We start from the raw sequence: 22,211 nt of genomic DNA, 5'->3' as shown, positions 1-22,211 counted from the left end.
GACTGCACAGCTGCACATTTCAGTATAATGGCAAAAAAAGGGGGCACGTGAGTCCCATAGGGAAGCGCACAGTACATCGTGAGTGTACCGCAGGGCATGGCTATTCGAAGCCACATTGCTGTGCAGTTGCAACGGGGGGGGGGGGGCAAAGCGGTGCCATATATATGGAGCCAGTGACAATCATAAAGAAGGAAAGAAGGTGCATCTTGATGAGTTACAAATACAATGTTTTGCTTGAACCATCTGTTGAATATAACAGTATCCTACCCTGACCCCATTTATCTGTTTTATACAGGTTTCCTCCAGCTCTCATTCCAAGGATGCATGCAACTTATTCATGTGGATGATCAACTGGTGGATTTGCATGCCATAGAGCAAGGAAAACTGGGAAGTTTTGCCAATGTCAGCATCGATATGTGTGCCATTATTGATCGGTAAGGATTAAACAAGCAATGTAATGGTGGATGAAAAATCATGCAACAAGCACGTGCAAAATAACTGGGAAACAGCAAGATTGTTTTTTCTATATTTATCATTTAATTTTTGCCATGGTTAGTCATGTTTACAGTAACCATCGGAATACCACAGGTTTGATCCAGGATCTTCCTTCTGTTGATGGAAGGGCTCTGCTCATGGAAGGTGCCTCTGCCTAATTTTCAGAGATATCTTTCCCCCTTCCCACACCACAGCTCAGCCCATTCAGCAGGGTCCCATGACCCTCTGTGTAGCATTTTCAGGGGGCTCGAGGAGCTGCCATGAATAGTGGGGGCTGGGGTGGAGTCCACTTCTGCCTGCCCAGTTGCATGTGCCTAAATTGGGATCCAACCCCACATCTCTTATCAGTAATTCCCGAATGGTGCGTGAAAATCAAAACCTGTCACCGATTGAGATGGGATTCTTGTGTGTGGATCTCTGGCTTGTTGGTAATAAGTGTTCCGTGCAATTTATCACAGGAGTCTGGCGTCCAAAGGTTTGTATGACAAACAGGCTAGATGAGAGGGCTATCAAGTGGCTGCCCTCAGCAGAGGTGTGTAAATGTTTCTAGGAGTCACTTAAAGATGTGGAAGTAACTCAACATCACCACCGTAACTCAGCGCTTTTGAGTGCTGCTTAGCACGTTATCAGATTCCCATAAGGAAGGCACTTGTAACCACTCTCAATCCCTTAAGCACAATTAAGAGGATATCTGCACCAGTCCCTTAAAGAATAATTATACATACACAAACTGATTTTGGGGAGGAACTTGGCATTGTTATGGTGGAGCTGTCTTTTTTGCTCCATCAGCATCTCATTCCCACTTTGCCAGCTGCAGCTCAAGCACCCTCAGCCCCTACGTGCATGTATGGATTTATTGAGTAAATAAATCCACATGTAGTGCTGCGATTCACTGCTCTGAAACAATAAAGAAGAGCAATTCCTAAAGGCTTACTCCATTTCTCCAAATGAACAGATGAACCAGTTAGTATCAGCATACAAGATTAAAATACACATGATGTGACTTTGAAAGGGACTACAACCTATGTTGCTTGTTCAGTATACATCTTTAAGCCAATACTTTTCCAGCTGCACTGGCTGCCAGTCCATGTCTGGCCCCATTTAAAGTGCTGGTATTAACCTGGCCCCAAGCCATTTATCTGAAGGATTATGTCCCCCCACATGTACCTGCCTGGACCTTCAGTGGTCCTTCTGCAGGAGTTGCTGCGAAAGGAAGTGAGGTGGGTGGCTACCAGGAAGAAGGTCTTTTCTACTGTGGCACCCTGGTTGTAGAATGAACTCCCTAGAAAGGTTTGCCTGGTGCCTACGTTATACTCCTTTCGGTGCCAGGTGAAGGCCTTTTTATTTTCCCAGCATTTTAGCATTCTAGTCTTTTAGCTCTGCTGTTTTAAATCTGTATTTTAAATCTCTGCATTGCTGATAGGTTTTATTCTGGTTGTACTTTTATATTGCAGTTTTAAGCTTTTATATTTTATATTTGTTGTGTTCTACATTGTGGTTTTAATTTTTGTGAACCGCCCAGAGAGCTTCACCTATTGGGTATTATAGAAATGTAGTAAATAAATACATACATAAATACATAAAATTTAGCACATGAAGCAATTTCCTCCCCCAGTTGTATTTGTTGCAACTTGAGATTTAGTATGCTGTGAAAGAGCAGTCTGTTGGAATGCTATTGTAAAATGAAGATCCCTGAGAGAACTAGGCTCCTGTGAGAGCTATAACAGGTGCGCATACATTCCCATAAAAGCTAACTAATATCTTTAGTGTTAATAAAGAGAAAGAAATACGATTTAAAAATGTGTATTGTTATCATCATCATCCTCTGCTAAAACATCTCTCCTTCTTGCTTAGCATAAATATTCATGAAGAATATGCATGAATGTTCCACATGAATCAGTGCATAGCTGTGACATTCCCATGTACTGTCATCAGTGTTAGTGTTGATGTACATGGGCTGCCGTGCATGGAGTGGTCCTATTTTTCCCAGCTACCTCTCTGCCAAGAGCAAATGAATCATCTGACTTATTCGCCATGAACAGAAGCAGCAATTGTGTATATCATTCCAGTAGGACTGGATAGAAATCTCTTGGGTTCGCATCTTAATGTGAACTTATCAAATTTGCACTTCCCGAATGAGCTCATGAACCAGAACGCAATTATACAGCAGCATTCACATTTTTCCAAATTTTGCAGTACCAGTTTGCAAATTTTAAAAAGGGTAATAGGAAAATGTCTGCACAAACTGTGTATATGAGGGGGAAGGTCACATGAAAATGTATATGTTGTATTAAAGAGAGCACAAGAATGCATTATATTCAGGAAAATTGCTTGAGAAAACACTTGTATATTTGTAAAAGTGCATACCAATATGCATGTATTGGAGAAATGCACACAAAAATAGATACAGATTTTGTGCAAAATTTAAAGGAAAATAAGTGCAGGCTCTAACGGAAAAAATATGGAAATGGGGTGGAAGGAACTAAATGCTGACAACATTAGAAACTGATTGGAATCAGACTTGACAGATTCATCCATCCCTACATCCCAGTTTCAATTGAAACCAGAGCTTGATGTTAACCTTGACATGAAGCTGCTGCCAAAAAACAGTATCCCTATATTGCAGTTCCCCTCCCTTCTGTGTAATATTTAGGCACACCATGTCATGATGTCATCATGTTGGAGTATTGCCCCATTCATATCATTGGGGGGGGGGATGGGACGGAGGGGACACACAGACTGTGATATCACACCATGGGTAAGAAAATAAATCAATTATGGCCCATTATTGCATCAGTATTTTGGGGGAAACACTTAGAGATAAGGAAGAAGCCCCACATCATCACTCCCATAGCTACACATAGTGAGGGATGCTGTTTTCAGCAGCAGTCATGTGTCAAGCATAATGTGTAATTTATTTCTGAGAGTTGTTCTGTTTGTCACAAATGAATTAGAAGGCCTGTTTACCATGAGCAGAGAGCTTCCCCAAACTGAGGGTTCATGTGTAGCATTTCTTGGGAGATGGCCACTTATATAGCTTTCTTTTCACAGTATTTTCACTTTTCACAGTGAACAAATTTCATAAGACTATAAGATAACACTCATGCTATTCTGTTATGCCAAGTATCTCCCTTGAGGAACTGATATGACCTGACCATTGGAGGTAATGGGAAGTTGACTTTTCCCAGCGTTAGGAATGTGAGTCTCACCCACCTGCCATTGTGGGTGCAAAGAGATATGAATAGGGGGAGTTTGGGAGCCAGGTCTGATGCTCCTTTTAACATCAGATTAGCACTGCCTACATGAGTGCTTTTGGGTGAACCTTCATAATACCTATGCAATCTGTAAATTTTAATAGACAAAAAGCGTGAAACCAACAGTCAAAAAAGAAAGAAAGAAAATACTTGGAGAAGCAGGATTACAAAATCGTAGAGCTATTCTGGGTTACAGCATTGTCACTGGATTTCATTTAAAGAAAAATTTCCAAGTGAAATGTGGAAGTTCCTATGTGGGCAGAAATATCTGAGGAATTGTGTGGGAAGCATAAAAGCTTTGATAAGACTAACAAGATTTCTCAGCAGGGGTCTGTACAGGTCTATCTGAGCTGGCTAGTGTGTATAGGGGTGCAGCTGGCATTGTATGCAATCTTGCAAATTTATGGTTGTATTTGGAGGGAGACAAACCACACACACACACACACACACACACACGAATGCATATTTTCCCACACCTCTGTGATCCACAAAATACAAAATAACAGATATGGGGGGAGGGGATTTCCAAAACAGTAAGAGTCACAGGCCTTTCTGATCCTGCAGAAAACAATTCCTGCCATGTTTTATTTCCAGGATCAGCGACATCTGCAAGTATATTTATCATGGAAGTCACATAGTTGCCAGTGATCAATATGCTGTCCAGCGAGTGACAGTTCAGATCCCTGTACAACTTTTTCTTATCATTGACAAACTGGATTTGTTGTCGTAGTCCAGATGGTCTGGTTGTACATTAGGGTTGTCACACAGCACATTGCAGAGGAATTATTATTCACAACTAATTTCCCCCAGAAGCCCGGGGAAACTGGTTGACTGCTCCTGGCTTTCTCAAAGCACAGCGTATATAGATTTTTATCACTGGGGTAGCCCGATGAGATGCTAAAAGGGATTTTGAAATCTCCCATCCAATATGTCATTACAGATTACGTTAAGCATATGTCGATTTTAATGAAAATCTGGCAGCATGGTTTAAAGACATGTGAAATAGCAGGGATACACAAATGAAAGGAAACATCACAGAGCCACAACTTTGTCTGTAGCTCTTTTGCCAGTGGTATTTGCAGCAGAGGCTGGTGGCTCTGATGTCATGCGGCAGTGAATCCACTCTGGGTTTCAGTCAGAGCCAGCCAAAACTCTAGAGGAGCTGTCCAAGGTGCTAAACTCTATCCCCAACATAGGTTCAGTACCTTGGATAGCTACTTTACAGTTCTGGCTGGTTCTGGCTGAACCCCAGAGGGATTCACCAACCCACTGACGTCAGTGCCACCAGCCTCCACTGGGTGTGTGGCTATATGAATGTTTTGATTCCCTCTTTGTCACTAAGAGGTATTGGTATGTCCTGTACTTCCTTTATGAAATGCATGCAGTAGGTATGTTTAAAGCTGGCACTATTTTTTTTCCCCCTTTGAGAGATTATTGCGTACCTGCAGATACTATGTACTTCAGACCTCAGGAATCTACCATTTGATTGGCACGACTCTGCTAGAATTGCATTTTGGAGGCTGTTTGCTTGCTGCTCGTCAGAAAATAAACTCAGTTAAAAAGACAAAACAAAACTCTAGTGAAATGTACTGGCCCAGCGACTGAGCTGTGAACCAGAAGCCCCTGGTTCAGGTCTTATCTTACCTATAAAGGTAAAGGCTTCCATCCTGCATGGGAGCCTCAAATTTCTGGAGGTGGAGGAGCTGCAGTTGATTTTTATTTTTTTTATTACATTTCTTAATCGTCCATCTGGCTGGTCACCCGGCCACCCTGGGTGATGTACATCAATACAAACAGTTTTAAAACAATACAATTTTAGGTGCCCAGGGGTCGCCAGGCCCGGACTTGTCCCAGGGAGTCAGTCAGAGCACTGATTGACTTCCTGGGAGGCGGGGCTTGGGGGCAGACCAGAGGAAGAATCTTCTTCCTCTCGTCTGCCAATAGATTATAAACGTCTACCCAGGCTTGCTTCTTTGCCAGTGCCTGGGCCAGCTTTCCCACCCAGCACTCCCTGTAAGTCTAGAGCTTGCTAGGGGCAGAAGTTAGTCACCGGTTGATGGGGTTGGGGAGAAATGTTACCCGCAGATGCAATTGGTTGGATGATGCACTATTTCCCCTTTCCCTGTAGCTGCTTGCAGGTTCCTGGAAGGGAAGCCTCTTGAGTGATTTCATTAGTATACTGATTAACCTTCTGATATATGATCACTGCAGTTCCTTGCCTTTCTCAGAATTATATATTCACAGTGGCACCTAGGGCCCCTTTCAGTTGGACATTACACATATACGCATATGCTTTTGCATGTGTAGTTTTTATTTTTGGCTTGGCAAGGTCCATGAAGCTGTGCCTGAATTAGTGGAGTATTCTATATTACCAGTAGGTGTAAGAAGCTTGGATTGATGTGTGTGTTTATTTATTTCTTTATTACATTTATATACTGCCCAATAGTAGAAGCTCTCTGGGCAGTTCACAGCATACTCTGTCACACACACACACACACACACACACACACTAGCAAACAGACCCAGCTTCACATAGGTTGGGATCAGCGCTTAGTTTGACACAGTGAAGCCTTCAGCAAACTTACGCAGCTGCCACAGGTGGGAACATTATGCCTGCCCTGGCTCCTAAGCACAGCCCCAGCCATGGTGACCCCCATAGCCCTCTGAGGGAGGGGTCTGTCCACTTCATTTCCCTGAGGGGGCCGGGCTACCCTGCAGAAGAGGGGAGGGGACAGCTGTATAACTCTTTTCCTCAGACCACTTCCTCCTGGCTTCAAACTGTAAGAACTGCAAATAGGGGTGTATGAAACAGACTCACCAGTCTGCTGGGGGGGGGGATCCGCGGGGGAGGGAGACAATCCATCCCTCCTCCCGGAATCCTCCCCGGCAGGCTCCACTCTGTGGTGAGTCCACAGAGCTGCCAGCCGGGCCCATCCACAGCCGGACATCCGGACACTGCCACACAAATGGCGTCCAGCATAGCGGACGCCATTTGCATCCCTGCCTTTTGCTGTGATAGGCTATGTAAAGATTTACGTAGCCTATCACGGCAAAAGGCAGGGACGCAAATGGCGTCTGCTACGCTGGATGCCATTTGCGTCCGAAGACAGGCAGCAGTGGGTATCAGCGGACGGCAGTGGATGGCCAGCGGCAGGTAGGATCCGGCCGGCATAGATTGCCCCGGTTAGCAGAGGTGAGTCTTTCGTTGCACCACGGACCCCGGGGGGCCGGATTCTTAGAATCTGGCCTCATTTGAGTCCGTGGCGGAATTCTCCGCCATCCTTAACTGCCAAACGATCTCCCGCTTAAGAAAGTCTGCCATGCAGTGACTGGCTTCAGGCTTCAACCTCATAGACACATTTAGGGTGCAATCCTATGGCTGCTAGACGTAGGATATGTGGGTTTCCAGGAACCAACCTCCCCCCCTTCTGCGCTGCCTCGCAGACAGTGCAGAACGGCCCCATGCTTGGAAGAGGGGCACAGAGCAGCCAAAACAGGGCGTTCCAGGGAGGGGGCTTTCCAGGACTGGGAAAGCGGAAATGCTGGTACGACACATCCTATGTGTCGTCCAGCAGCCTCCTCCCCCGCTCTGCCTTCCCACTACTAGACAGTCAAAATTGTCTGTCTAGTCGCAAATGCAGCTCAGGAGCAGCGTGGAGGGAACGATCCCCTCCATGCTTCTCCTGCCCTCCATTGGATAGGTGGTTTGCCTCCGAGTTCGGAGGTGGCCACCTAACCCCATAGGATTGCGCCCTTAAAGTAATTATAATTAATGTGTTTTGTTCTTTGTCTCCTGAAGACTGTCCTGAGTTTCCCTCTCTGTCAGCCATGACTCCCTTCTTCTCCATCCTTCCTTCTCTCCCCCTCCCACCTGATCAACTGCCAACTCTCTTCTTCCATTACCTGGGCAACTTGCTCTCTTCCCCTGCCCCCTGCTGTGTCTATTTGACATGTTCAGCTCCTTTGACATTGCCCCCTTCTTAATGGGATGTGCCTTCACATCCATTTGCACCCTAAGCAGAATAATCCTGCAGCCATTTTGGACACCCACGTACCTGCTGTAGCGTACCTGCAGATGTTGAAGAAAGCATATGGGTTTTAGGGATGTCAGAGAATTCCACGACGGATTTTGGTGAGGCCGAATGCCAGAGCATTCGGGCCCCCGAAATCCATCATGGAACGAAGCCCCCGCCCCCCCAACCCACGAAAGGCATGCGGGACGAAGTTCCCACCGCCCTCAACCCACAAAAGGCACATGAAATGGAGCACTTACGTGCTCCTGTCCACGTTGCTTTGCGAATGACGGCTGTCCTGCAGCCGCCATTCACTTCCTCCTCTTCATAGCCATGATAGGCTACGTAAATACTTACGTAGCCTATCACGGCTAATGCAGGGACACCATTTGCGTCCCTGCGGAGGCCGTGATAGGCTACGTAAGTATTTACATAGCCTATCACGGCGGGGGGGGGAACCCAGTGTACGCAAATGGCAGCGGCTACCGCCATTTGCGTACGCTGGGGTTTTTCCCCCTGCCGTGATAGGCTATGTAAATATTTACGTAGCCTATCACAGCTCAATACAGGGACGCAAATGGCGGCAGCTATGACAGCCGCCATTTGCGTCCCTGCAAGGCTGCCCAGCAGCCGGATGTCCAGCTGCGGGTGGCTGGAGCCGGCTGGTGGCTCCGTGGCTTGGCCGCAGAGCAGAGCCGGCCGGGCACAATTCTGGGGCAGAGGACCAGATTGCGTTCCCCCCCGCTGAGGATTCCAGGGGGAGGGACGGAGCACCTCCCCCCCACCGCGGATTGCCCAGCGCGGAGCCAGGTAGGTGTTTCGTACATCCCTAATGGGTTTGCCCTTGCAAATTTGTAGGTTGAGTGGGCATCTCTACACCAGCCTAAAATCCTGCATTTAAGATGGGGCTTTTTGCTTCTATTTTAAATGCAGCATCACAACGACTCCCTTTTTCATGTGCTTCCTTTTCCCCTACCCCCTTCCCCCTCTTTCTCCTCATATCTGAATCTTCCATTATCTTTCATTGATCTCGCTCCTCTTCTTGCTGCTTTTCCTCTTTTCATGGAGGAAACTCAAGCTGAACACAATGGGGTAATTGGATAGCTCATTATCTGCAATCTGTTTAAAAAATGGAACAAAGGGCATTTAGTGCAGGAGGTGCCTTGAATGATTGCAGCGTCACATAAAGAGCCCGCAAACTTCCATGAAGGAACAATCTCAACCGCAGGATAAAAGCTCAGTGTAAAGGAGCCCAGTATCTGATGGCAGACAAAATTTTCACTATGCCTAAAACCATCCCAAATAGAGGTACAACAAATCCTGAAAGTTTCATACTGATCGGATGTACAGTTTTTGAGTCCATCGAGGATATACAAACACTTCCTGATTAGATAGATAGATAGATAGATAGATAGATAGATAGATAGATAGATAGATAGATAGATAGATGATAGATCAGTCTTTCTATATAACTTTTCATATATTTAGACTGCTGAAGATCTATGGTCGAAATGTATTTGGTTATTCCTGGTACTGAATGATATGTATGTACAATTTGATTTTGCTCTCCTCTCTTGTTTGATGACTATATGTTTGTAGCCTGTGTAGATAAAGTATTGTCCCTAGACTTTTTCAATATTATTTATCTTCACCAGTTTACTTATCCCAATTGTTTTATTGCTTCTTCTTTTTGGTTGAGATACATTTCCTCTTTGGTCTGGTTTGCTGTGAAAGTCAAACACAAGACATAAACTTAACAGAGCGTAGTGTACAGTAAGCAAGGTATTTGTTGTATTCTTGCTTCTAGTCACAACTTTGTGGTGTAGGTGTAGGAGGCATTGCACTAGATTCATTTTAAGGGAAGCAGGATTGGGCTCCTAGAGTCCGCAAGGCAGGGATCCCCTTAAGGAATCTTGGGCAGATGTGGCATCATGGCCCACCCAGCTTGTGGGTGGGCAAGCCGCCTATGTACACGGGCACAGAAAGGGCCCAGAAGAGTGGCTTTGTTGTGATGGGCCTAGGGCTCTTGCATTCCCCCCACATGCATGCACACACACACTCACGCACACACGCGCGCTCACACACACACCTATGTATCCAGTCAATTGGCCAGGTCAGCGGTATCATCAGCCAGCATGTGCAGTGTCCAACAGCTGGATCCATGTCCTGTGCCCCTACCAAATTCTACTCAGCTGTAACCGATAAAGTGGCCAATTATTTAACCCATTTCAGGTCTGGGTGTCATTTACTGCTTCCCCTTCCAATCCCCCAGACCTCATCTCTGCTCTTCCTGCACAATCACTTGCCTTAGGCAAAATGTTCTCTTAGCCTCAGTCCCCCATCAATAATATGAGGATGGTATAATAATACTGGCCTTCTTTTCAGGGTTGTTGAGCATTATATTTGAGATGATGAATGCGCATTGCTTTGAACATTCTAAAGGGGTACATAAATGCTACATGTTGTGAGACAATCAGGCTTCTTAATGCATTCGAAAATGCATGCTGTTGATGATTCTAAGGCATTGGGACTCCTAAGGAGATAGGCTGGATGGATGCCTAGCTAATGGACCATCTTCCGTAGTTTTTGCAGCTTAGCTTCTTGTGTGTGTGTGTACATGGTGCTGTGTGTGAGTTTTTATTTTACACATACACACTGCTGTGAGTGACCTAGGGTGCGCAAGCACTCTTACTGTTAATAAAGTGCACTATAGCACAAATTATTATTTACAGTCATTAAGAAACCACTTTGTGATGGTGGTGGCAAACTATATGATGCTCTGAAGTAGAGAGGTAGAGGAGGCAGAGCTGGTGCTGGTTTTGCAGATAGTGCAGACCTGTTTGCAGATAGTGTTTCTTATTTCAGTTAGCTGCCTGCCTCTCTCCCTTTCCCTCTCTCTCTGCTTGCCCACTTGCCTTCTTGATGCCAGGATGAGGCAGTGGGGCTTGGTGAGTGTCATGCCAAGCATACCAGCTGACAGGCCTAAGGCATACTTGCATCTTTAACTCAATGGACTTCTGATCCAGCTTGGGACCACAGCATGGAGAACAAGGTTAACGCCCCCCAACCCCAACGCGAGAGCCCCAGTCCAGATCACCCCCCTCCCTGTGCTTATTTTAAAGTAAGAAAGAATGAGTGACGTAACTGCTAGCTATGTCTTCAAAGTATCCAGAAGTTTGGCCCTCCGATGCAGTAGTCTTCTGACCAGATGCTGACAGGGAATGCTGCTATGAGCTTCCTTTTGGGATCTGACTTGGCATGTCAGTTATAATCTGTGCAAGATGAACTTGGGACTGGTCTAACCTGTCAGGTGTATGTGTATAATGAATTAATGCCTAATCTGCCTTGCTCAACACTATGATCATGTTATTCCTCTTTTATTTATTTTTCCTTCTCGTTGCTGTATTCATTAGCTCCCTCTTTCTTCTTATATTTTATTTAAACTTCTTGATTTTCAACAGTCCTTTTGTTCCCTCATATCTATCCGATGTTCCCTTTCTCCATGCCCCTTCATCCTCTCATCACTTCTCTAGTAACCTTGCCCTCCATAAAACTGAAATTATTTCTGCTATTCTGCAACTCCCCCCCCCAACACACACACACCTTTTCACTTGCTGCTCTCTACAGTTAGAACTGTTTATCTCTTGGCATGCATCTGGTTCCTTCTGCTGGTGTTTTTAAAAAGCACTTGATAAAAGATCAGTACTTCATTCTGGCATTGAATTGATATTGCACACCACCTTTCCATCCATTTCCCTTCCCTTGTGTGTCTTCTGTCTTATCTGGATTGTAAGCCTGGCAGGGGACTGTGTCTTTTTTTGTTTTAAGTATAGCACCAATGGAGGTACCCTGGGATCCTTCAAAGACCCCTGAACCTGGCACCCAGGGGGTCATTTGGTAAGCCAATTTAAATGAGCTCTAGGTTCTCCCCAATTTACCACAGAGGTTAGAACTACCTTAAAATATCCCAGCAAATTAGTAGCTGTTACCACCTACTGAATTAACTGAATAAGGCACTTAAGTATCAGGGGCAGCGGCAGGGTGTTCTTTAATGTCTGGGAGGGGTTACCAAGTCACCACTCTGCCAGATTCCAAACTCTACCCACCCAACTCCCTAGAAGGCAATTTAAAGGTACGACAAAAAAGTTTTAATATTTTTATGTGTGCAGGTTTTTTTTGTTTTAAAGTCATATACTTGCACAGGCCAATTCTACATACCAGCATTGGGGAGATCTACAGCAGGGCATCCATTGAATCCAAAGCCCTGTCAGCTCACAGTGGCTAGGGCAGGAGGTGGGGGTGGGTTTTGTGGCAGTGTTTAGTTTTTTAAAATGTCCCTTCCCGTTGAAATCAATGGCAGGAAAGAAACTATGCCAGCTCTATGGCTGGCATAGTTGAAGGCTTGGCTTGAAGGTGCGTCCAGGGACTGGGAAGACTTTGGATCCTGTGGATCCAAGGCCTTCCTCAACATACCCCTGAGACACCCCCTTTTCCCATCTACCAGTGCTGGAGCACTGCCTGCAGAGGACCAATGGTGGTGGAGGATTCCGCTGCCACAATGATGTGGCTTCCAGTGACAGACCTCCTTCTCCACCCACAATGCTCCCTGTCTGTCTGCATTGCTGCCATCTGCTGCCTTAAAGCTGATCAAGGAGTAGTAGTTGTACTTGTTGTCCTTCTTCTCTTTCTTGTTAAAAAGATTTTTAACAACACAACAAAACCAAAGATGCCTCGCTCAGCTTTCAGGCACTCAGCAGGAAGCAGCACTGGAAAGTCCCAAGGGAGGAAGTCCTGGTTAGGTCCTCTAGGCCCTAGAGTCTAGGGGGCTTTTCAGAAAGCTCAAGCAGACCGAGAAGCTGCAAGGACACAACAGGATAAAAATGGTAAAATAAAGAGCACACACGGACCCCGTCAGCCACCTCCTTATAGTAAGAGAAGAACTGAAGTTTTCAGAGAATGTCTCTGAAATTCTCAACATCCCTGTGAAAGAGGCAGCAAAACAACTGCCTCTGTTGCAGGGAAACAAATAGGTTGCGGAAGGTCAGGTGAGGTTTTGGCACTGTACTAATTTAATTATTAGTACATTAATAACTAATAATTAATAACTAATTTCATTATTAGTATCTGGCTGGGTGGCCAGCCAGATGGGCGATTAATAAATTTAATAATTATTATTATAATAATTATCCTATTTTTCTTATGATATTGTTTTTCTTTGTAGAGAGCTGTATCCATTCAGATGTTAAAACCTTTTCCTTATTAGTAAAACATTTTCAGTAAACTCTTAAATTTTGTTGATCAAAACCTTGTGGTCTCTTTGCTTGATGGTTACCCACCCCATGCCTAGTAGCCAACCCCAACACTACCTAAAAGTGATTACACGAGGCCCAGATGGTTTTTAGGTTGTTTGGTGAAGGCTGCTGGGGAATATAAAAAAATCAACCTGGTGGCAGTGGGGACAGTCTTATGAAGGGAAGGGTAAAACAGAGTGGGTCACACTATTTTGCTTGGTCTCCCTTCCACACAAGGATCAGAGTGTTGTTGTTCTGTGACAGTCTGCCAAAATTAACATGCATGGAGAATACTTGAGAATTTTTGTTACACTGTTCTGTGGGAATTTCTAGGAATTAATCAGATTTATCCAAAGCCGTTGTTGCTGTTGCTGTTGCTATTGCATAAATAAAGCCACTGTAATCTGAACTGGGCCCTGTTACACTTTGGATAACTTCTACTGGTATGTGAGTAGTATACTTCCCTTAAAAGTCAAATTAATAACTGTAAGACTAAAATCTGCAATGAGACAAGTTAGCATGTGTTTTAGCAAAAGTCTACATTGAAATAAATGTAAATAGTTCAAGGATATATTTTAAAGAGAAAACAAAATGAATCAAGTTAAAGTACTTATTTGTCATTTGTGAGCCAATTATTTGATTTTCTGTAATTAGCTAATATTTGTTTCTTTCAACAGATCTACAATAGTTTATTTTATGTGAGTTTCATTTTCAATCTAAAACCATCATTAAGGATGCAATCCTATGGCGGCTAGTCAGCAGCTAGACAGCCATAGGATAGGTCGGTTTCCAGGAACCAACCTCAGAGCCCATGCTCCAAGGACAGTTCGCAGAGAACTGACCCCCTCCCGGACTGCCTTGTAGGCAGTGCGCATCGTCCCCATGCTCTGCACTTGTAAGAGCAGCACGGAGCACTGAAAATGGGGCATTCGCCAGGGTGAGGAGGTCAGAAATGCCAGTACAACACATCCTATGTGTCATCCGTCTGCTGCTTCCCACGCTTTGAGGTCCCGGGGCTAGACAGCCAAAATCGGCTGTCTAGCCGCAAAAGCAGGGCAGGGGGAGCAAGGAGGAGATCCACTCCTCACCACTTCTCCCACCCTGGACTGGATAGGTGGTCGCCCCCAGGCTCGGAGGCAACCATCGATCTGGATAGGATTGCTCCCTAAATTATCTGTTCCAAGCACAGCATTCTTTGTCTTTGCAGACAAACTTTGTCCAGTTTTTCATTTTTCATAGATGGATTAAATATTCTGCCCACCCCTACATCCATAACACGGATAAAAAATATTTATCTGTCCCATGCCCTAAATCACCATTAAATTTCTGTTCTAAATAGGGATGTACGGACTGTGTAAAATCCACTCCGTCTGTGTTTTGCAATTTGTCAGGCGCCTTTCGTTCCGTCATCCGCCCACAGATGGATGCGAATATTTTTTTCATCATGCAGAAAACTACAGAAATAATTACATAAATATTTACGTAAGTATTTATATAATTTACCTCAGTACATAACACTTAGTCTAATGTCCCCCATTCCATTCAACTTTTCCTTAGCAGAAACTTACTTATTGTTGTACAGATTTATACGCGTAAATTTGAGGAAAGTAAAAAAATCATCCGAAAGTCCATGGACTCCACATGACCTGAGCGGGTCGCTCTGCAGAGGATTCCGCAGGTCAGGTTATTAGAAATCCAAGCTCATTTTAATCCATCTTGAATTTCTCCAGCATCCCTAGTTCTAAAGCATATGTCAAACCGTTTCTTATTACTCATAGGATGCTAATTGTATACCCACTTTATAGTAGTTTCTTCTCTTCCACATTTTTTGAGCAACTTTGATGAAGTCAATGTATATTGCAAGGTTATTTATGGGGATGCGTGTGTCTGTGTGTTCTGCACACAGGCACACATTGCACCCGATGCAGGATCCCTGACACACAGGACTGGAGCATCCAGTGTCAGATGTGACCATTGGATTGTGCCTTCACAACAACAACATCCCCAAATGCAGCACTTTGCTTTGGCATTCATTCATATAGGGAAACCATTTCTATAAGGAAGAGTTAAGGTGGGCACTCAGGGATATCTTTGGGGTGGGGGTTTAATGTGATTTCTGTCTCTGGTGACCCAAGCCATTCAGAATTATGCCTGTTGCTGTCACATAACACCCTGGATTCTGTTTTTTTCTAGTCACAATGAAATGTGATGGGATGATGTGACAGGGATGGAATATTGAAGACTGCCTTTTATAGAGAGATGTTAAGCCACAGCCCTACACAATGGATGAACTAGGTTCAGAGACTGGTTTCACTGTTTCAGATTTATGCTCTTGCTTTAGAAATGCACAATACAGAAAGAATTGCACTTTGGAAGTTGTGTGTGCATGCAGATACCTATCTGGAATAGAAAATGAAGGTAATTCTTAGGTAAGAAATTGTATTAAGCCTTAAATGGGTTTCTTCTGGGAAATAATAGAACAAAATCCCTCAGGAAAATGAATGTCAGACGTTTCTGGCTTAATCCTTGATGTCTTCCTTGAAGGGCAGCTTAAATGAATTAGCTGATATAGTCCTAGTGGTTAAAATGAACAGCTCTTCATAGATTTTTCTTTACAGTGTTCCAAATAGGTTAGACTATAGCTTTTATATTGCAAACATAGCGGCTTAAAAAGGAAACTAGTGTTGAGGATTCTCCTATGCAGGAAGAAGTAAGTAGGAGACATTTTAAAAGGAAAGAAAAGCAATACAACTAATACAAAATACATTCTACTGCTTCCTTTCTGGTAGCTGGTTGCAGGAATTACTCATTTGTAAGAATCTAGCATATCTGGTATTTTCTACGTTGTTTAAGTAGAAAGTGTCAGGAAAAATAAACCCTTTGGGATGTTCTCTCAACAAACTTCCATTTTGAAAAGCACAAACCTTAACTTTATAAACAATCTAGCAATCAGGGAGAGCCAAATGATTTTCCTTTTAGTCTGGCTTTCTTGTATATACAAAATGTGCATGTTCACAATGTTCTGTAGTAGTAGTGGTTTTATTCTTTTAGAAGCCTGGCCTGATTTGTTCTGCTGTTTTATACTTCTGACTGCTTAGCCATGGGACAAACTGTTTATGACTCCATATAGTTTGCCATCTACTTGTGGGCAAGAATCCCTTAGAAGAAATGGAGTAGCACTCATAGTCAACAAAAGGGTAGGAAAAGCAGTACTGGGGTACAATCTCAAAAACGATAGAATGATCTCAGTACAAATCCAAGGCAAACCAATCAACTTCACAGTAATTCAAGTCTATGCCCCAACCACTGAGGCCGAAGAAGCTGAGGTTGATCGGTTCTATGAAGACCTACAACACCTTCTAGAACTAACACCAAAAAAAGATGTCCTTTTCATCATAGGGGATTGGAATGCTAAAGTAGGAAGTCAAGAAATCACCGGGATAACAGGCAAGCATGGCCTTGGAGTACAAAATGAAGCAGGACAAAGGCTAATAGAGTTTTGCCAAGAGAACACGTTGATCATAGCAAACACTCTTTTCCAACAGCACAAGAGGCGACTCTACACATGGACATCACCAGATGGTCAATATCGAAATCAGATTGATTATGTCCTTTGCAGCCAAAGATGGAGAAGCTCCATACAGTCAGTAAAAACAAGACCTGCAGCTGACTGTGGCTCAGATCATGAGCTTCTTGTTGCAAAATTTCAGCTTAAATTGAAGAACGTAGGGAAAACCACTAAACCATTCAGGTATGACCTAAAGCATATCCCTTATGAATAAACAGTGGAGGTGAGGAATAGATTTAAGGGATTAGACCTGATAGACAGAGTGCCTGAGGAACTATGGATGGAGGTCCGTAACATTGTTCAGGAGGCAGCAACTCAATCCATCCCAAAGAAAAAGAAATGCAAGAAAGCCAAGTGGCTGTCTGAGGAGGCTTTACAAGTAGCTGAGGAAAGAAGGGAAGTGAAAAGCAAGGGAGAAAGGGGAAGATATATCCAGCTGAATGCAGATTTCCAGAGAATAGCAAGGAGAGACAAGAAGGCCTTCTGAAATGAGCAATGCAAATAAATCGAGGAAAACAATAGAATGGGAAAGACTAGAGATCTTTTCAAGAAAATCAGAGATCTCAAGGGAACGTTTTGTGCAAAGACGGGCATGATAAAGGACAAAGAAGGCAGAGACCTAACAGATGCAGATGAGATTAAGAAGAGGTGGAAAGAATACAGAAAAGAACTATACAGGAAAGATTTTCATGTCCCTGATAGCCATGATAGTGCGGTCACTGAACTTGAGCCAGACATCCTAGAGAGTGAAGTCAAGTGGGCCTTAGGAAGCATTACTAACAACAAAGCTAGCAGAGATGACAGTATTCCAGCTGAGCTATTTAAAATCCTAAAAGATGATGCTGTGAAAGTGCTGCACTCAATATGCCAACAAATTTGGAACACTCAACAGTGGCCACCAGACTGGAAAAGGTCAGTTTACATTCCAATTCCAAAGGAGGGCAATGCCAAAGAGTGTTCAAACTACCGTACAATTGCGCTCATTTCACATGCCAGCAAGGTGATGCTCAAAATCCTACAAGCTAGGCTTCAGCAGCATGTGAACCGAGAACTACCGGAAGTACAAGCTGGGTTTCAAAGAGGCAGAGGAACTAGAGATCGAATCGCCAACATTCGCTGGATCATGGAGAAAGCAAGAGAATTCCAGAAAAACGTCTATTTCTGCTTCATTGACTACGTTAAAGCCTTTGATTGTGTGGATCACAACAAACTGTGGCAAATTCTTAAAGAGATGGGAGTACCAGACCACCTTACCTGTCTCCTGAGAAACCTGTATGAGGGACAAGAAGCAACAGTAAGAACCAGACATGGAACAACCGATTGGTTCCAAATTGGGAAAGGAGTACGGCGGTATATTGTTGCCCTGCTTATTTCATTTATATGCAGAGTACATCATGAGAAACGCCGGGTTGGATGAATCACAGGTTAGAATTAAGATTGCCGGGAGAATTATCAACAACCTCAGATACGCAGACGATACCACCCTAATGGCAGAAAGCGAAGAGGACCTAAAGAACCTCTTGTTGAAGGTGAAAGAGGAGAGTGCAAAAGCTGCTTTGAAACTCAACATTAAAAAAACTAAGATCATGGCATCTGGCCCCATCACTTCCTGGCATATAGAAGGGGAAGAAATGGAAGCAGTGACAGTTTTTATTTTCTTGGGCTCCAAGATCACCGCAGACGGTGACTGTAGCCATGAAATTAAAAGACGCTTGCTCCCTGGGAGGAAAGCTATGGCCAACCTAGACAGCATAGTCAGAAGCAGAGACATCACCTTGCCGACAAAGGTCCGTCTAATCAAAGCTATGGTTTTCCCAGTAGTAACGTATGGCTGTGAGAGAGCTGGACTATAAGGAAGGCTGAGCGCCGAAGAATTGATGCTTTCGTACTGTGGTGCTGGAGAAGACTCTTACGAGTCCCCTGGACTGCAAGGAGGTCAAATCAGTCCATCCTAAAGGAAATCAACCCTGACTGCTCATTGGAAGGACAGATACTGAAGCTGAAGCTCAAATATTTTGGCCACCTAATGCGAAGAGAAAACTCCCTGGAAAAGACCCTGATGCTGGGAAAGACTGAAGGCAAAAGGAGAAGGGGACGGCAGAGGATGAGATGGCTAGATAGCATCACCGATGCAATGAATATGGACTTGAGCACGCTCCGGGAGAGAGCGCAGGACAGGAAGGCCTGGCGTGCTATGGTCCATGGGGTCACGAAGAGTCGGACACGACTGAACGACTGAACAACAACAATAGTTTGCCAAACCCTTCACTTTCTGGATTCAGTCTACTTTATTCAGCTGCTTCTGCTGACACTTTCTGGGGCAGGGGGCACACATTTTTAGCAGTCAGCCACTCGCAGAGGCATTTCTTTTCACCTGCAGTGCTCCTCTATCTGGGGCTCTCTTGCCCCAGTGCATCTGAGCAAGGATACTATGTAGCTTCCTTTCTCAGATGCATTGTGGGGCAAAATGGCACCAGAACACAAGAGGAGTGATGCTGCCATTTTCTCACTATGGCAAAAACTATTTTAAAAATAGTTAAAAGAAAGAGAAGTCTGCCAAAAATGTAAGTTCCCCAACCTTTAAAGTGCCCTCAAACATTTCGAAAAGGTCACCAGCCTGCTTTTCCCCCCCTTCCCCACCCACCCCAACAAATGTGTTGAAAAAGTTACTGTTAGAACATTCAGCACAGCCCTAACAATGATTGGCAGCAGCGCCCTGTTGAATGCAGGGTCAGCAGCAAACCAGACTTTGCCTCTGTATAATGTGTGCAGTGGCCTTGAGTTAGTCAGCTTCTTGTCTTTTTTTTTTTTTAATACTTCCTATATTCTGTTTTCAATCCTTTTCCTAATACACAGAAATACTACTATCTTAAGGTCCAGGTTTCATTCTAAAATGCTGAGTATATTTCATATATCAAAGTGGAAGCACTTGGAAGTTTAAAATAACCTTCCAAGCATTGTCTAGGCATTTTCTTGGCAACTGTGGCAGCCAGGATGCATGCTTCAATGACAGCTTCTGACAGGTTCCATCTCTGGTACCCATTTTGTAAATCCAACTTGGAAATTGTCTGTCAGCTTTTGTAACGGCACTGAGGAGTCTCATTCCTCCCACCGCTTTGTTATTTTATATCAAAAAAGAAGCAACCCTATTATTCTGCAGGGGGTTTCTAGAAAGTGGAAGAATGTTAACTCTTTGCATCTATCTTCCAGATCAAGGAAGCTTTATTTTCTAATGCTGCTTTTCTATGCCTAAAGCCACTGGCCAGCGATTTAGCACAAAACTTTGCAATTAAAGTCCATGTATGCTGTAGCCCAGCTTGATTATTTCTTCTTGGTTGTTCCACTAAAATGCCAACGGTTGATTAATTCAATGCCATTACACCAGCTGACCTTCTCAAAATCATTACATCAGTAAATAAAATTACTACTTTTAGACTCAGCACCAGAACAAATTCAGTCTTGAATTTATTGACATACTTTCTTTGTGTGCTCTTTGGGCTAGATAACCTCTCTCTCTCTCTCTCTCTCTCTCTCCACACATACACACACACACACACACACTACAGTGACAATTCTCCAATTTTATCTTGTGTTTTATATAGTAAATTTGTTCATCCGAAGCACTGCTGAAGAAAATACCAGTTGCTCAGTCTGATCTTTCATTACCCTTTCATTGTTTGGTCAAGACCTCAGAGAATAGCCACAAGCAATGAGTTCTTGTTTTTATTTAAACCTCAGTGATGGATAGTTTTTCAACTCCTCTATAATCCCTCCCCAAGAATCAACACATGAATATATGGTATTTTTATCGTTGCTTCTGATTATCCACAGCTCTTCTGGTTTACAAGTTTACCTCTTACACATTGGCGTAAGATAGCTGTGAGTGGAACCACTTGTTTTGGTGGAGAAATAAATGATTGCATCATCCGTTTTCATCCCCCATTAAAACTCCAAAGTGGACTGCAGCTAGGGATGGGAGGACGAGCAATGTTCAAGCTCATCGGGGTTCTCCATTTTCCACCTCGATGCTTGTCTCACCTCGTTCTCACTCCCAAACACAAGCATCTTTTTTTCCCGAATAGGAAAAGGATGCATTTTCAAATATAAAACATGTGCACTTTTCCAAGCATGCAGCATATGGGGTGGGGGAGACGACAATGCACACTTTTGGAAGTGCACACTTATGAACACAAGCTCAGGAAATTGCAAAAAAAAAATCCCAAGAATTACGCTCCTGCTCATCTTTGGGGTTGCGAACAGGGCATAATTGCATGATTTGCAAACAGGAAGTGAATTCTCATATATCCCTAACTGCAGCAACAAGAATGGATTCCACAGTCCATGCTGGACATGCTCAGAGAGGCTTAACGCATATGCTTAGCATATTCCAGTAGGTGCATTTCAAGAACAGAACCAGATTCACTGGAAAGATTCTGACAGTGGCCATTTTTACTTAGAATCATAGAATAGTAGAGTTGGAAGGGGCCTACAAGGCCATCGAGTCCAGCTCCCTGCTCAATGCAGGAATCCAAGTCAGAGCATCCCTGACAGATGGCTGTCCAGCCACGTCTTGAACGCCTCCAGTGTGGGAGAGCCCACCACCTCCCTAGGTAATGGGTTCCATTGTCATCTTGCTCTAACAGTCAGGAAGTTTTTCCTGATGTTCAGCCGGAATCTGGCTTCCTGTAACTTGAGCCCATTAATCCATGTCCTGCACTCTGGGATGATCAAGAAGAGATCCTGGCCTTCCTCTCTGTGACAACCTTTCAAGTACTTGAAGAGCGCTATCATATCTCCCCTCAGTCGTCTCTTCTCAAGGCTAAACATGCCCAGTTCTTTCAGTCTCTCTTCATAGGCCTTTGTTTCCAGTCCCCTGATCATCTGTGTTACCTTCCTCTGAACCCTCTCCAGTTTGTCTGCATCCTTCTGAAAATGTGGTGCCCAGAACTGGACACAGTACTCCAGATGAGGCCTAACCATTGCTGAGTAGAGGGGGAACTAGTACTTCCTGGGATTTGGAAGCTATGCTTCTATTAATGCAGCCCAAAATGGCATTTGTCTTTTTTGCAGCCACATCACATCGTTGGCTCATATTCAGCTTGTGATCGACAACAATTCCAAGATCCTTCTCGCTTGTGGTGTTGTTGAGCCACGTATCCCCCATCTTGTAACTGTGCATTCAACTTCTCTCCTTCAAAACATGGGACATAATTGTGTCTCATGAAACTACCAGCAGTTCATCATAGTGCAAGGCAAAGGACAGATAGGATGCAATGCATTATTGGGTTGCTGGAGATCCAAAGCAGTCCAGAACAGGGAGAGGGGGCATTTGCAGTGGTAGACAGAGACACATCTGAAAATAGGTCAAGCTACAGATAAGGAGGGCTTCTTCCGTTACATACTTTAAAGACTTTCATATTGGAGGGGAGGGGATTTTGAGTAGCAACCAGGAATATATCTAAGCTTGCAGCAAGCTATATTTACCAGTCATAGTACTGAGGATGATAAAAAATATTTAAAAGAATCCTATCTAGCCTTGTCATGGTGACATGCAGGTTGGATTGCTGTTAGGAATGTATGTATTTTGTTA

At 44.0% G+C, this 22,211-nt stretch overlaps 1 protein-coding gene across 1 annotated transcript in view; it reads left to right on the top strand.

Annotated features, from left to right (window-relative positions):
* The window catches only part of CNTNAP2 (contactin associated protein 2), a 2,014,778-nt gene that overhangs the window by 1,361,596 nt on the left and 630,971 nt on the right, over positions 1-22,211 (top strand). Inside the window, exon 10 of the mRNA XM_084857751.1 lies at positions 260-434. Coding sequence (XP_084713877.1) covers positions 260-434 — 175 coding nt within the window. The remainder of the gene's footprint in view (positions 1-259; positions 435-22,211) is intronic.

Source organism: Heloderma suspectum, chromosome 5 (assembly GCF_057233095.1).
Source record: "Heloderma suspectum isolate Gila_16-S chromosome 5, 16-S_ref, whole genome shotgun sequence".
Classification (NCBI taxonomy): domain Eukaryota; kingdom Metazoa; phylum Chordata; class Lepidosauria; order Squamata; family Helodermatidae; genus Heloderma; species Heloderma suspectum.
Note: the sequence above shows the minus strand (reverse complement) of the source record. Positions and strands in the feature narration are given on the sequence as shown.